The following is a 15,324-nucleotide window of genomic DNA, read 5'->3' as shown; positions in this document are numbered from 1 at the left end:
CCATGTGCTGTAGCAGGAGTAATAGTGGTGGTGGCAGTGGTGGTAGTAGTGGAAGTAGTAGTAGTGGTGGTAGTGGTGGAAGTGGTGATAGTAATAGTAATAGTAGTGATGATAGTAGTAGCAGCAGTGGTAGTAGTAGTAGTAATAGTAGTAGTGGTAGTGATGATAATAGTAATAGCAGTGGTAGTAGTAGTAGTAGTGGTAGTAGTAGCAGTAGTGGTAGTGATGATAGTAGTAATAGCAGTGGTAGTAGTAGTAGTAGTAGTAGTAGTAGTAGTAGTAGTAGTAGTAGTAGTTGTAGTAGTAGTAACATACTGCAGCATGCGGAATGAGATACTTGTTTAGCTAGCCAGTGGATTCTTCAGTCCAATACAGTGAAGAACGGTGAAAGATGAGGAGAATATGTCTGAGGTTATCAGTCCCTCAGCCTGGAGTCGATGTGTTCTGTCCATCAATCAGTCTTGAAAAATAGTACTTTCCTTAAGACTGATGTACTGAACACATCAATTCCCCTCCTTCTCTCTTCAGTCAACCATTCCCTCTTTCTCGCTTCCTCCAGGAGACTACGACTCTTCCCTGGACTGGCCCTTCCGCCTAAAACACAGGATCAACATCCTGGATCACGGGTTCCCGGCCGAAGACCTGACCAGCCGCGTCTGGGACCCGACTGAGCTGTGTTCAGGGTGGAACTGGCGCCGACCAGGCTCCGGTGACAACTACGAGTGTGTGGGACTAGGCTTCTCCAAGGAGGTGCTACGCTCGCGGAACTACATCAAGAACGATGCTATCGTTATCAAACTCACAGTCTTTCTCAGTCCGTAAGTACACTGGCTTTTTTAGGAGCTTAGTCAACGCCCCCGTGGCCCGGTCTGTGACCAGGCTTCATGGTGGATCAGGGTTCTTTGTGATAGGTACACTGTGGGAACACACACACAGTGTACCTACTACTCCATGTGATAGGTATATTGTGGTGGCTAGAGCTCTCGGCGAGTGTTCGGGTTCGATTCCCGGCGAAGGTAGGAACATTGGACGTGTTTCCTTACACTGGTTGTCTATGTTCAACCATCAATAAAATGGGTACCTGGGTGTTAGTGGACTGGTGTGGGTCGCATCCTGGGACAAAACTGACCTAATTTGCCCGAAATACTCTGCGTAACAAGCAGCTTTCTATATAGTAGTATGTCAGTGATGTCAGCTATGGTCTGTATACCTTGTACATGTACTGGTAGTAAATGAAGATATTATTATTATTATTATTATTATTATTATTATTATTATTATTATTATTATTATTATTATTATTATTATTATTGTTGTTGTTGTTGTTGTTGTTGTTGTTGTTGTTGTTGTTGTTGTTGTTGTTGTTGTTGTTGAAATAATAATTTGGCCTACACACTACACAATCTTCATTATCTTCTTCCTCAGAGCGTAAGAAGGAGAGACACCAGGACAGCAAGAAAAGGAACAACGGGGGAAAAATACGCGAGAGAAAATACGAAAGGAAGCGGAAGAAACAACGTTAAAAAGAGAAAAAATACGAAAATGAGTAATCAGAAAGGGGGGATTAACGTCACTAATACGTTTAGAGACGTTATCAAGCTTCCTGTAATCCGCAGGACACCAAGAAAAGGAATGGTAGGGGAGAGAAGAAGGGAGAGAGAAAAGGATAAATAGAAGAGGTGAAGGAGGGGGGAAAAAAGAATTGGGGAACGGAGCAAAACGAAGAGGAGTAGGAGGGAAGAAATGGAGAATATAAGGAGAAGGAGATGGAAAGGATGGAATATGTACACCATGGATTGTACAGCCATGACAGCAAGATAGTGTACACCAAGACAACAAGATAGTGTACACCAAGACAGCAAGATAGTGTACACCAAGACAGCAAGATAGTGTACACCAAGACAGCAAGATAGTGTACACCAAGACAGCAAGATAGTGTACACCAAGACAGCAAGATAGTGTACACCAAGACAGCAAGATAGTGTACACCAAGACAGCAAGATAGTGTACACCAAGACAGCAAGATAGTGTACACCAAGACAGCAAGATAGTGTACACCATGACAGCAAGATAGTGAACACCAAGACAGCAAGATAGTGTACACCAAGACAGTAAGATAGTGTACACCAAGACAGCAAGATAGTGTACACCAAGACAGCAAGATAGTGTACACCAAGACAGCAAGATAGTGTACACCAAGACAGCAAGATAGTGTACACCAAAACAGCAAGATAGTGTACACCATGACAGCAAGATAGTGTACACCAAGACAGCAAGATAGTGTACACCAAGACAGCAAGATAGTGTACACCAAGACAGCAAGATAGTGTACACCATGACAGCAAGATAGTGTACACCAAGACAGCAAGATAGTGTACACCATGACAGCAAGATAGTGTACACCAAGACAGCAAGATAGTGTACACCAAGACAGCAAGATAGTGTACACCAAGACAGCAAGATAGTGTACACCAAGACAGCAAGATAGTGTACACCAAGACAGCAAGATAGTGTGCACCAAGACAGCAAGATAGTGTACACCAAGACAGCAAGATAGTGTACACCAAGACAGCAAGATAGTGTACACCAAGACAGCAAGATAGTGTACACCAAGACAGCAAGATAGTGTACACCAAGACAGAAAGATAGTGTACACCAAGACAGCAAGATAGTGTACACCAAGACAGCAAGATAGTGTACACCAAGACAGCAAGATAGTGTACACCAAGACAGCAAGATAGTGTACACCAAGACAGCAAGATAGTGTACACCAAGACAGCAAGATAGTGTACACCAAGACAGCAAGATAGTGTACACAATGACAGCAAGATAGTGTACACCAAGACAGCAAGATAGTGTACACCATGACAGCAAGATAGTGTACACCAAGACAGCAAGATAGTGTACACCAAGACAGCAAGATAGTGTACACCAAGACAGCAAGATAGTGTACACCAAGACAGCAAGATAGTGTACACAAAGACAGCAAGATAGTGTACACAAAGACAGCAAGATAGTGTACACCAAGACAGCAAGATAGTGTACACCAAGACAGCAAGATAGTGTACACCAAGACAGCAAGATAGTGTACACCAAGACAGCAAGATAGTGTACACCAAGACAGCAAGATAGTGTACACCAAGACAGCAAGATAGTGTACACCAAGACAGCAAGATAGTGTACACCAAGACAGCAAGATAGTGCACACCAAGACAGCAAGATAGTGTACACCAAGACAGCAAAATAGTGTACACCAAGACAGCAAGATAGTGTACACCAAGACAGCAAGATAGGGTACACCAAGACACCAAGATAGTGTACACCAAGACACCAAGATAGTGTACACCAAGACAGCAAGATAGTGTACACCAAGACAGCAAGATAGGGTACACCAAGACAGCAAGATAGTGTACACCAAGACAGCAAGATAGTGTACACCAAGACAGCAAGATAGTGTACACCAAGACAGCAAGATAGGGTACACCAAGACAGCAAGATAGTGTACACCAAGACAGCAAGATAGTGTACACCAAGACAGCAAGATAGTGTACACCAAGACAGCAAGATAGGGTACACCAAGACAGCAAGATAGTGTACACCAAGACAGCAAGATAGTGTACACCAAGACAGCAAGATAGTGTACACCAAGACAGCAAGATAGTGTACACCATGACAGCAAGATAGTGTACACCAAGACAGCAAGATAGTGTACACCAAGACAGCAAGATAGTGTACACCAAGACAGCAAGATAGTGTACACCAAGACAGCAAGATAGTGTACACCAATCAGTAAACATGATCATCTCATTGTTCACATTTCTCCGTGGTTAAAAAGTTCAAATTTGATAAACAATTAAGTGATTGTGTTGGAGATTGTAGGTGTCCCATAGAGCCTTTTATTGTGTGCCATATATACGTTATTCCATACTGACTTTGTTCTGTTATTGATATATATTGTTAATGTTCTGTGTTCATTAATATATACATGCCCATATAAACATTATGTAAGTATATTTATCCTTTTTTATAAATTATATATATACATATATACATATATATATATATATATATATATATATATATATATATATATATATATATATATATATATATATATATATATATATATATATATATATATATATATATGGTATAAACCTTGGTAATAAATACCGACAAGTTGATTTAGAAAGACACGTAAGCAAACACTATAACATATTTATTAGAAAACGTTTCGGTCCTGGGACCTTGATCACTTCTGATCAAGGTCCCAGGACCGAAACGTTTTCTAATATATATATATATATATATATATATATATATATATATATATATATATATATATATATATATATATATATATATATATATATATATATATATATAATTCATATAGGGAAGTACCACCTCTATTGCTGGACTGGGGACCCTCATCCTCAGAGAAGACAATAAACGTACCTCAGGGAAAACTTAAGGTTCTCCCCGGAGCTGTTTGAATATTTTCTTCTCCTACCACCCCCTATATTTTATATTCTATGTGAACATTTATTAATAAACAGAATACATTTACAAAAAAACATATAAATATGAATACAATGGCACAATATATCAAAGATCATGAATTTCCTCCAGCTCTTCCGAGGCTGGACGCGAGCCAAGTATGCAGCATGCATTTTCCCTCTGGATGGCTACGCTGAGGCGCTGGAACATGAAAGTGGCTGCCCTTGGGTCCCAGGTGGTGTCGATGAATCTGGAACCCAATTCTTTAAGGAAACATATGGCATTTTTTCCCCATGATCCCAAGGTCTCTGATCCCACTGGGACAAATTGATACTGTTGGTTTATGTCCCTGTACTTGCTGATCTGTGGTCAGCAGCTCCTCCCTGTCGCCCAACACTGTGATGGATACAGGTGTCAGCCAGTGTGGACACACAGGATAGTCCCATGCTAAGAGCTTGCCATTCTTCCAAGGATAGATGGTGATCCCGTCCGGGCGGTTTGCTGGGTTGTGGGTATTGTTGGCTGCTAGTGATCAGGGCTCCCTCTAGGCTGGGCATCCAGCTGTAGCAAGGGTTCTCTTAATGATGTCATTGACCTCATTGTGTCTTGCATGCCAGCCCTTGTTTTTGGAACAGTTAAGACCATGTAGACCGTATTGGTCTGCTTGCGCTTCACTGCAAATACACGTATATTCTGTGTGAATTGGGGCAGCAAGGCGCAGAGCCACTGCAATACCGAGGGTCTTAGGGTCGAGTCGTATTCCCATTGCCGATATGAGAACTGTCTGGAGGAAGTCCCCGGAGTGAGGTGCACTCACAGCCTGGAGATGGGCAATCTCCCTATCTGATGTTGCAGCCCTGAGCATGTTGGCAAGCACCTTTTCAGCGATTGGGCCATCCCAGCTTGACTGTTTGTGAGCCAGTGCTGCACTAGGGTTTGGTGCTGGAGCAGCAAGAGTCTCCCATTCAGTGATGGCACTGGCATAGCTAGGGTCTTCTATTCCTGCTGAGTCACTGAGGGTATCAGGAAGAATTTGTCTTATCAACTCGTTTGATGCTATGGAAGAGGATAGGAAAGCTGGTAGAGCAATCTGGGAGGATCTGCGTACTCCTAGCCCCCCAAGCCTGACCGGAAGTGAGGCTTCCAACCACTGTCCATCTTCAAGGGAAAGATTCAATACACTCTCTAGCATGGTCTTAAGGAGAGAGTCATATTCCTTGAGTTTTGGACTGCTGAAGGCTGGGGAGCATCTTAGAAAGTAGGTAAGTTTTGGGACTGACAGGCACCTGGTGAGTAGGTAGAAGGCATCGTGTGTGTCAGTGTCTTTCATCCTGCTTTCTATCGTCCGTAGGTCTGAGACTTTTTTTTCTAGGATCAGATCGATGGCATTGGACCCAAGAGGAGCACCGAGGAGAGTGCTATTGGCTGGATCAATGGCTCGTGCTCCTGGTAAAACGGCGCTAATATTCTGGATCATCTGTTGATTGGTAGAACCTATTTCACATTTGGTGGGGTTTAAAGAGAGGCCCAGGCTTTCTCCCATGTCTTTAATTTTACTGATGTCCTCTAGGAGAGACTCTGTTGTGCCATCGTCCAGGAACCAGATATTGAGCGCGCTGGAGAGTGCTTCTGTGACTTCCTTGATGACCAAACAGAATAGAAAGGGGGCGAGAGGGTCCCCCTGTTGCACGCCCTCACATGAGTCAATTTCATGGTCCCCAAACAATAGCTTGGAAGTCACACTATAACACGATTCTATGAAGGGATAAACTGCTTGGAGAGCAGCATCCCTTCTGACTGAGTTGAAAGCGTTGGCAAAGTCCAATTTGACCAAGGCTTTTTCATCGGACATGTTTTTGATATATATTCGTGCTGCGTGGGCAGCTGCTTCACAGCCCTGTTGAACGCCGAAACCGAGCTGAGTTGGTTTCAGCATTGCAGCAGCCTCTTGACTCACCCTTCTTACTGCAGCCTTGGCGACTAGGCGCCGAAGGGTGTTGCCTACTGCAATGGACCTGATTCCGCCATCCTTTTTCCGGAGGGCACACAATGAGGCACCAAAGAAAAAGGGTCTGATGGCCTCTGGAACACTGCCAGCCAGGCACAGGTTGGAAAATTTGGTGAGTTCAGACAGCAGCCTCTCTGAAACTTCACCACGTGCTGGATTGAGTATTTGTTTTAAGTGTTGAGGCCTTAAACCGGTGAAACCTCCTGCTGAACCCTGTGGAAATGACATAGCAGCTTTATACACATCAGCATCCTGTAAGGTTAGATGTTCTTCGCCTGCTGCAATGTCAGGGAGGTCAATGTTGGTACTGGGAGCCCTGGGTGGATGTTTGTCCTTCAGAGCTTGCGCCGTGCTGACGTCCTTGGCAGCGATGGTATCCTCACTGGTTATAAGCCTCAGAGCTCCAATAGTATTACCCTCTTCTATTTTTTTGCTAATTTGGGCTCTGATTTTTAAGGCGTCGGGTGTCCTGTTGTTGGCATTTTCCCTGCGGGTGTTTGTAGCCCTAGGGGGGAGACGGACTAGGTTGTCATCCCTTGGGAATGCATTTATTGTCCTAATAACATGTGTTGCTAGTGACTTGTCCCTCCTTGGTGGGACAGCCAAACAGGCATTGCCAAAAAGCAGCAAGTTGTGTTAGGATCTGTTGTTTGAAGGAGCATCGTTGACTTTCTTCTGAAGGTCAGTGAATTTGCTAGCAGCTTGAGGGCGAGCTGCTTTGGGGATGTGTCAGAGTCCTGGTGGATGTTAATTTGATTGCAGATTTGAGGTCCTCTGTAGAGGTGAAGTCACGGTAGCTGTCAGCCCTATCTGCTGGGAAAGGCTGTTGGTTGTTCTCATTTGGAGCTCTCCTGGAGCCTAGAGATCCATTGTGTGCGCGGATGTTGCCAGTTGTGGGATTGAGTGCACAATCCCTGTAGCACACCCGGCAGATGCCTCGTGAACGACAGCTTTGGCTCTGTCGTGAAGATTCCTGGGAACCCGCGACTACTTGTAACATTGCTGATATCGTAGGGGTGGGAGGGCGCCAGCTGTGGGGTGACGGGTGAAGGACAGCATGGATGCATGGGGGATGAGGGTGGGGGAGTAGCGAGCGGCGGAACTTGTAATTGGTGGGGCACTAAACGGCAACACCCTTGGTCAGGAAGTCAGTAATCCTATATATATATAGTCTTCAGCCTTTCTGTATAATCTCGCACGTCGTGATCATGTCTCCCGCCATCCTTATCTGGTCCATTGGCTTAACTTTCAACTCCTGATTTATGGGTCTTTCTTCCAGTGCTCGCGTCCTTCACCTCCACGATAAATATCGTACATCACGACAGATTTTTTTATTTAAGGGTTATGTATATGGTTATGTGCGGGTTTTACACTGATACTCCGAACTCGAGGACTCTTCTGCCATCAGTGACCGGAGTCTCCTGGATGAGAGAGGGATGATGAGGAGCCAGCAAGGTTTTCAATATTAGAAATGTCTCTGTCTGTCTGTCTGTCTGTCTGTCTCTCTCTCTCTCTCTGTCTCTCTCTGTCTCTCTCTCTCTCCTCTTCCATGTCAGTGCCTCCCTTTCTTCCTAATATAAGCGCAATAACTCAAGAGCATTAATTAAAGCTTTTTTCAATTCTCAAATTATATATCTTATTGCCATAGCAACACACACTCACACACACACACAAACACACACACACACACACACACACACACACACACACACACACACACACACACACACACACACACACACACACACACACACACACACACACACACACACACACACACACCTAGCCAAGCACGTGAAGAAACTAGAGAAAGTGCAAAGGTTTGCAACAAGACTAGTCCCAGAGCTAAGAGGTATGTCCTACGAGGAGAGGTTAAGGGAAATCAACCTGACGACACTGGAGGACAGGAGAGATAGGGGGGACATGATAACGACATACAAAATACTGAGAGGAATTGACAAGGTGGACAAAGACAGGATGTTCCAGAGATTGGACACAGTAACAAGGGGACACAGTTGGAAGCTGAAGACACAGATGAATCACAGGGATGTTAGGAAGTATTTCTTCAGCCACAGAGTAGTCAGTAAGTGGAATAGTTTGGGAAGCGATGTAGTGGAGGCAGGATCCATACATAGCTTTAAGAAGAGGTATGATAAAGCTCACGGCTCAGGGAGAGTGACCTATGGCGATCAGTGAAGAGGCGGGGCCAGGAGCTCGGACTCGACCCCCGCAACCTCAACTAGGTGAGTACAACTAGGTGAGTACACACACACACACATACACACACACACACACACACACACACACACACACACACACACACACACACACACACACACACACACACACACACACACACACACACACACACACACACACACGCACACACACACACCTATTCTTAGGTTCTCCAGGTGCCCATGTGCTGCGGAAGTGATCAGGTTGATGTGCGGCGCAGGAGATGTGCTCGGTATTACACTCACCCCGAGCATATCTGAAGCGGACATCAATTAAATATCTGCTGCAGCATATGGGCGCCTGACAAACCCAAGTATAGGGCTTTAGCACATTAGTAAGGAATCGTTCAAGATTCAGTACACCGTGTACGTCAGGTTCATACTGGAGTACGCAGCACCAGTATGGAGTCTGGTTAAACACGTCAAGAAATTAGAGAAGGTGCAAAAGTTTGCAACAAGACTAGTCCCTGAATTGAGGAGGTCGTCCTACTAGGAGAGGGTAAGGGAACTCAACCTGACAACACTGGAGGACAGGAGAGATAGGGAGAGGGGACATGACAGCGACGTATAAAATATTGAGAGGAATTGACAAGGTGGGTAGGGAGAGGATGTTTCAGAGATGGGACACAGCAACAAGGAATCACAACTGGAAGTTGAAGACTCAGATGAGTCATAATGATGTTAGGAAGTATTTCTTCAGCCTTAGAGTTGTCAAGAAGCGGAACAATCTGGAGAGTGATGTAGTTGAGGCTGGATCCATACATAACTTTAAGAAGAGGTATGATAAAGCTCATGGAGCAGGGAGAGAGTGACTTAGTATCGACCAGTGATGAGGCGGAGCCAGGAGCTGTGAATCGACCCCTGCAACCACATATAGGTGAGTACACACAAGTAAGTTAGGTCTGGCAGCAACCAAAAATTATTCTCAACTGTCTCGACACAGATGGATGAGAACTGTGAGGTGACTGTGTGGTGGCTGTGTGGTGACTGTGTGGTGACTGTGTGGTGACTGTGTGGTGACTGTATGGTGACTGTGTGGTGACTGTGTGGTGACTGTGTGGTGACTGTGTGGTGACTGTGTGGTGACTGTGTGGTGACTGTATGGTGACTGTGTGGTGACTGTGGTGACTGCGTGGTGACTGTGTGGTGACTGTGTAGTGATTGTGGTGACTGTGGTGACTATGTGATGACTGTGTGGTGACTATGTGGTGACTGTGTGATGACTGTGTGGTGACTGTGTGGTGACTGTGTGGTGACTGTGTGGTGACTGTGTGGTGGCTGTGGTGACTGTGTGGTGATTATGGTGACTATGTGGTAACAATGTGGTGACTGTGTGGTGACTGTGTGGTGACTGTGTGATGCGTGTGTGGTGAGTGTGTGGTGACTGTGTGGCGACTGTGGTGATTGTGTGGTGACTGTGGTGGCTGTGTGGTGAATGTGTGGTGACTGTGTGGTGTCTGTGGTGAGTGTGTGGTGACTGTGTGGTGAGTGTGTGATGAGTGTGTGGTGAGTGTGTGGTGACTGTGTGGCGACTCTGGTGACTGTGGTGACTGTGGGGCTGTGTGGTGACTGTGCAGTGACTGTGTGGTGTCTGTGGTGACTGTGTGGTGACTGTGGTGACTGTGTGGTGACTGTATGGTGGCTGTGTGGTGACTGTGGTGACTGTGGTGACTGTGTGGTGACTGTGTGGCGACTGTGGCAACTGTGTAGTGACTGTGGGGCTGTGTGGTGACTGCGTGGTGATTGTGTTGTGACTGTACGGTGACTGTGGTATGTGGTGACTGTGTGGTGACTGTGGTAACTGTGGTGACTGTGTGGTATCTGTGGTGGCTGTGTGGTGACTGTGGTGACTGTGGTGACTGTGTGGTGACTGTGTGGTATCTGTGGTGGTTGTGTGGTGACTGTGGTGACTGTGGTGACTGTGTGGTGATTGTGTTGTGACTGTACGGTGACTGTGGTGTGTGGTGACTGTGTGGTGACTGTGGTAACTGTGGTGACTGTGTGGTATCTGTGGTGGCTGTGTGGTGACTGTGGTGACTGTGGTGACTGTGTGGTGACTGTGTGGTATCTGTGGTGGCTGTGTGGTGACTGTGGTGACTGTGGTGACTGTGGTGACTGTGTGGTGATTGTAGTTATACTGGCAGATTTATGATCACAGATTTATGCTCAGATTTATGTTCATTTTTTATATTTCAAGCATTAAGTTGTTGTTTACATGTGTACGGCTGAGCACACACACACACACACACACACACACACACACACACACACACACACACACACACACACACACACACTTTGAATGCATAGCAGAGTTACAAGTGGAATGGGTAACAGGAGTAGGATGGGAGAAACGAAACTACAAAAGGGGGGACTATGTAGGCATGAGGAACTTCCTGTAGGAGGCTCACTGGGTAAGAGAATTGGTAGGAAAATCAGTAAACGAAATGATGGACTACGTGACAGCAAAATGCAAGAAGGCAGAGGAAAGGTTTGTTCCCAAGGGCAATAGAAATAATGGGAAGACCAGAACGGGCCCCTGGTTTACCCGAAGGTGTTGGGAGGCAAAAACTAAGTGAGAATAGAAAAAGTACAGAAGGCAAAGGACCCAGGAAAATAAAGAGATTAGTCGAAGAGCCAGGAACGAGTATGCATAGATAAGGAGGGAGGCGCAGCGACAGTACGAAAACGACACAGCATCGAAAGTCAAGTCTGACTTGAAGCTGTTGTATAGCGACATCAGGAGGAAGACGACAGTCAAAGACCAGGTGATCAGGCTGAAGAAAGAAGGTGTGGAGCTCACAAGAAACGATCAAGAAGTATGTGAGGAGCTCAACATGAGATTTAAGGAAGTATTTACAGTGGAGACAGAACTACGGGAAGTCAAAATAGGGGGGATATACCAACAAGTGCTGGATGAAATACACACAACGGAGGAGGAGGTGAAGAAGCTGCTACGTGAACTCAATACCTCAAAAGCGGTGGGACCGGACAACGTTCGGTCCTACCATAAATAAATATAAATATATATATATATATATATATATATACATATATATATATATATATATATATATATATATATATATATATATATATATATATATATATATATATATATATATATGTCGTGCCGAATATGTAAAACTGGTCAATTAGCAAGAACTCATTTAAAATTAAGTCCTTTCTAAAATTTTCTCTTATACGTTTAAAGATATATTTTTTTCATTAATGTTAATGTAAAAAATTATAATTTTGCACCAAAAGAATCTTAGAAAACTTACCTAACCTTATTATAACAAGAACAATTTATTTTAGCCTAACCCAACTAAATATATTTTAGATTTGTTTACAATAATTTAATACTAAACAAACACAGTGAAATATATTTTTTTTCGTTAGGTTCAGAATGATTTTGGCGAAATTATTACATACACAAATTTTCACTTGTCCTATATGGCAAGATGAGCGTTGCTATTTAAGCCAAGATCGTAAGTTCTGCCTATTCGGCACGACATATATATATATATATATATATATATATATATATATATATATATATATATATATATATATATATATATATATATATATATATATATATATATATAAAGATGTGTATACCTGGAGGTGGGAGGTTTTCAGGGGTCAACGTCCCCTGCGGCCCGGTCCGTGACCAGGCCTTGCGGTCACGGATCTGCGATGATAACCGAAGGTGGATAATGAGAGAGAAATAGAGAAAGTGAGAAAGAAATAGAGAGAGAGAGAGAGAGAGAGAGAGAGAGAGAGAGAGAGAGACGCAGGTGTATGAAACATAACAGGGATTGATGTGTTTACGCCATGATGACGCGTTAAACCCATGTGGGTGGTTCAGCGCATTATTATTATTATTATTATTATTATTATTATTATTATTATTATTATTATTATTATTATTATTATTATTATTATTATTATTATTATTATTTTTATTATTATTATTATTATTATTATTATTATTATTATTATTATTTTTATTATTATTATTATTATTATTATTATTATTATTATTATTATTATTATTATTATTATTATTATTATTATTATTATTATTTTTATTATTATCATTATTATTACTACTACTACTATTATAATTAATAATCTATTAACATATTTACAAAAGGGCTAAAGCAAGTACGATAATAACTAGAAATACAAAGTGATGACAATAATGATGATAATGATAGCTATGATGAAGCAGATTAGTAAAAAAAATATATTGTCAAAACTGATCTCCCAAAAATAATAATTCATTGATAATGTCATACACGAGTGGTGAAGGCTCGATCCTCCGTCTAGCTGCGCGGAAAATAGAAGAAATGAAACTCACTCTTATCTGCTTATTTCTCACCTTCGGGCTCCTCCGTCTGGCTAAATTGACTTCCGTTCTGCGGGAAGACGCCGCGAGAGCTTGGCGTAGCTACCAGGGTGACGCCAGGCTACGCAGCGTTATCAATAAACCAGTGTTAAAACACATTGAGAATGGGGTTATTAAACATTAAGGTGTGGTATAAGTATTGTATAACGGTATATATATATACACTACGACACGATATATACAACTCAACGCCATATACACACTTCACCATATATATACACATCTCAACACCATATATACACACTTCAACACCATATAAACACACTAAACACCATATATACACACTTCAGCACCATATATACACACTTCAGCACCATATATACACACTCAACACCATATATACACACTCAACACCTTATAAACACACTAAACACCATATATACACACTCAACACCATATATACACACTCAACACCTTATAAACACACTAAACACCATATATACACACACTCAACACCATATATACACACTTCAACACCATATATACACACTCAACACCTTATAAACACACTCAACACCATATATACACACTTCAACACCATATATACACACTCAACACCTTATAAACACACTCAACACCATATATACACACTTCAACACCATATATACACACTCAACACCATATATACACACACTCAACACCATATATACACACTTCAACACCATATATACACACTCAACACCTTATAAACACACTAAACACCATATATACACACTTCAACACCATATATACACACTCAACACCTTATAAACACACTCAACACCATATATACACACTTCAACACCATATATACACACTCAACACCTTATAAACACACTCAACACCATATATACACACTTCAACACCATATATACACACTCAACAAATATATACACACACTCAACACCATATATACACACTTCAACACCATATATACACACTCAACACCTTATAAACACACTAAACACCATATATACACACTTCAACACCATATATACACACTCAACACCTTATAAACACACTCAACACCATATATACATACCTCAATACTATATATACACACTTCAACCTTGTATCCTTAAGAGCCATCTGGGAAATTGAAGGTGAAAATGTTTGAGCCTATGAAGGGGAGGTTAGCTCCAATTCCTTGGATAAAGAACCCCTCACCGGTGTTAAAGTTCCCACCACCTTCCCTTGAAGACAAGAGAAACGAGAAGACTTCCAGGTAAAGCCTCAAGGGACGCCTGACACACATGGTCGTCCCCTAACACAACACAGTTTTGATGTATAAGACGCATGTGCAACACCTGAACACGTTTCGCCAACATGTGGGTTTTACAGTTCAGGACGGAGGTTATGTAGCTGAGACAGTGGAAGGTGAGATAATCAGTCCCTCAGCCTTGATTTAATGGTTCTTGATGACTGAGAGATCGAAAACCTTTTGGTAAGGCTGAGGGATCGAACACCTGTCAAGGCTGAGGGACTGAACACTTTCTGTCAAGGCTGAGGGATCGAACACCTTCTGTCAAGGCTGAGGGACTGAACACATTCTGTCGAGGCTGAGGGACTGAAGATCTCCTGTCAAGGCTGAGGGACTGATTACCCCATCTCTGTCTCCAGCACATAATCTCTGTACTGAATTTTGAAAGCCACTAGTGGGCATAACTTTCTCAAAATGAAAATATAATGGCGTTACACATAGTCTTATTCAACATCTTGTCGGTAACGTCATCATTAACTTAAGAGTCCAACACAAACAGTTTGTTTACCTGGTGAATAAACCAGCCAGAATCTGCTGGATCAAGAGGAGATTGTCACATGAGTCGAGAGTCACTCTCTGATTGAGGAAAGAGTACCCACAAATATGGGCAATACGAAGCAACTTCGTTAACACAGCTCTAAGCCTCAAGAAGATCTTTACTAAGTCGGTAACTTTATCACGTCAAGACTTGACTTGTTAAAGTTATGACGCTATGCTGTTTTTCATAAAAGTTTGTTTTTCTGCTCTGACTGTCTTGCTCTCACTGCATCAGCGGAGTGATGGTAAACAGTCTCTCTCTTATAGCCGATGCTCATTTATTCGTCAGGAAAAAAAAATCACCCTGCATGGGTCTTACTGACTCCTTTAGAGCTTCGTAAAATTTCAGTGTGACTGTGTTTGATCAGAGGCTGGAGTTGGCTGC

General features: G+C 42.8%; 1 protein-coding gene across 3 annotated transcripts in view; it reads left to right on the top strand.

Annotated features, from left to right (window-relative positions):
• The window catches only part of LOC128685815 (uncharacterized), a 76,357-nt gene extending 72,356 nt beyond the window's left edge, over positions 1 to 4,001 (top strand). For all 3 annotated transcript variants that reach the window (XM_070087775.1, XM_053772493.2, XM_053772492.2), the window contains exons 6-7: positions 560 to 818; positions 1,426 to 4,001. In XM_070087775.1, coding sequence (XP_069943876.1) covers positions 560 to 818; positions 1,426 to 1,432 — 266 coding nt within the window. In that variant the 3' untranslated portion in view covers positions 1,433 to 4,001. The remainder of the gene's footprint in view (positions 1 to 559; positions 819 to 1,425) is intronic.
• The last annotated feature ends 11,323 nt before the right edge of the window (positions 4,002 to 15,324 follow it).

The sequence above is a fragment of the Cherax quadricarinatus genome, chromosome 23, assembly GCF_038502225.1.
Source record: "Cherax quadricarinatus isolate ZL_2023a chromosome 23, ASM3850222v1, whole genome shotgun sequence".
NCBI classification, from domain to species: domain Eukaryota; kingdom Metazoa; phylum Arthropoda; class Malacostraca; order Decapoda; family Parastacidae; genus Cherax; species Cherax quadricarinatus.
Note: the sequence above shows the minus strand (reverse complement) of the source record. Positions and strands in the feature narration are given on the sequence as shown.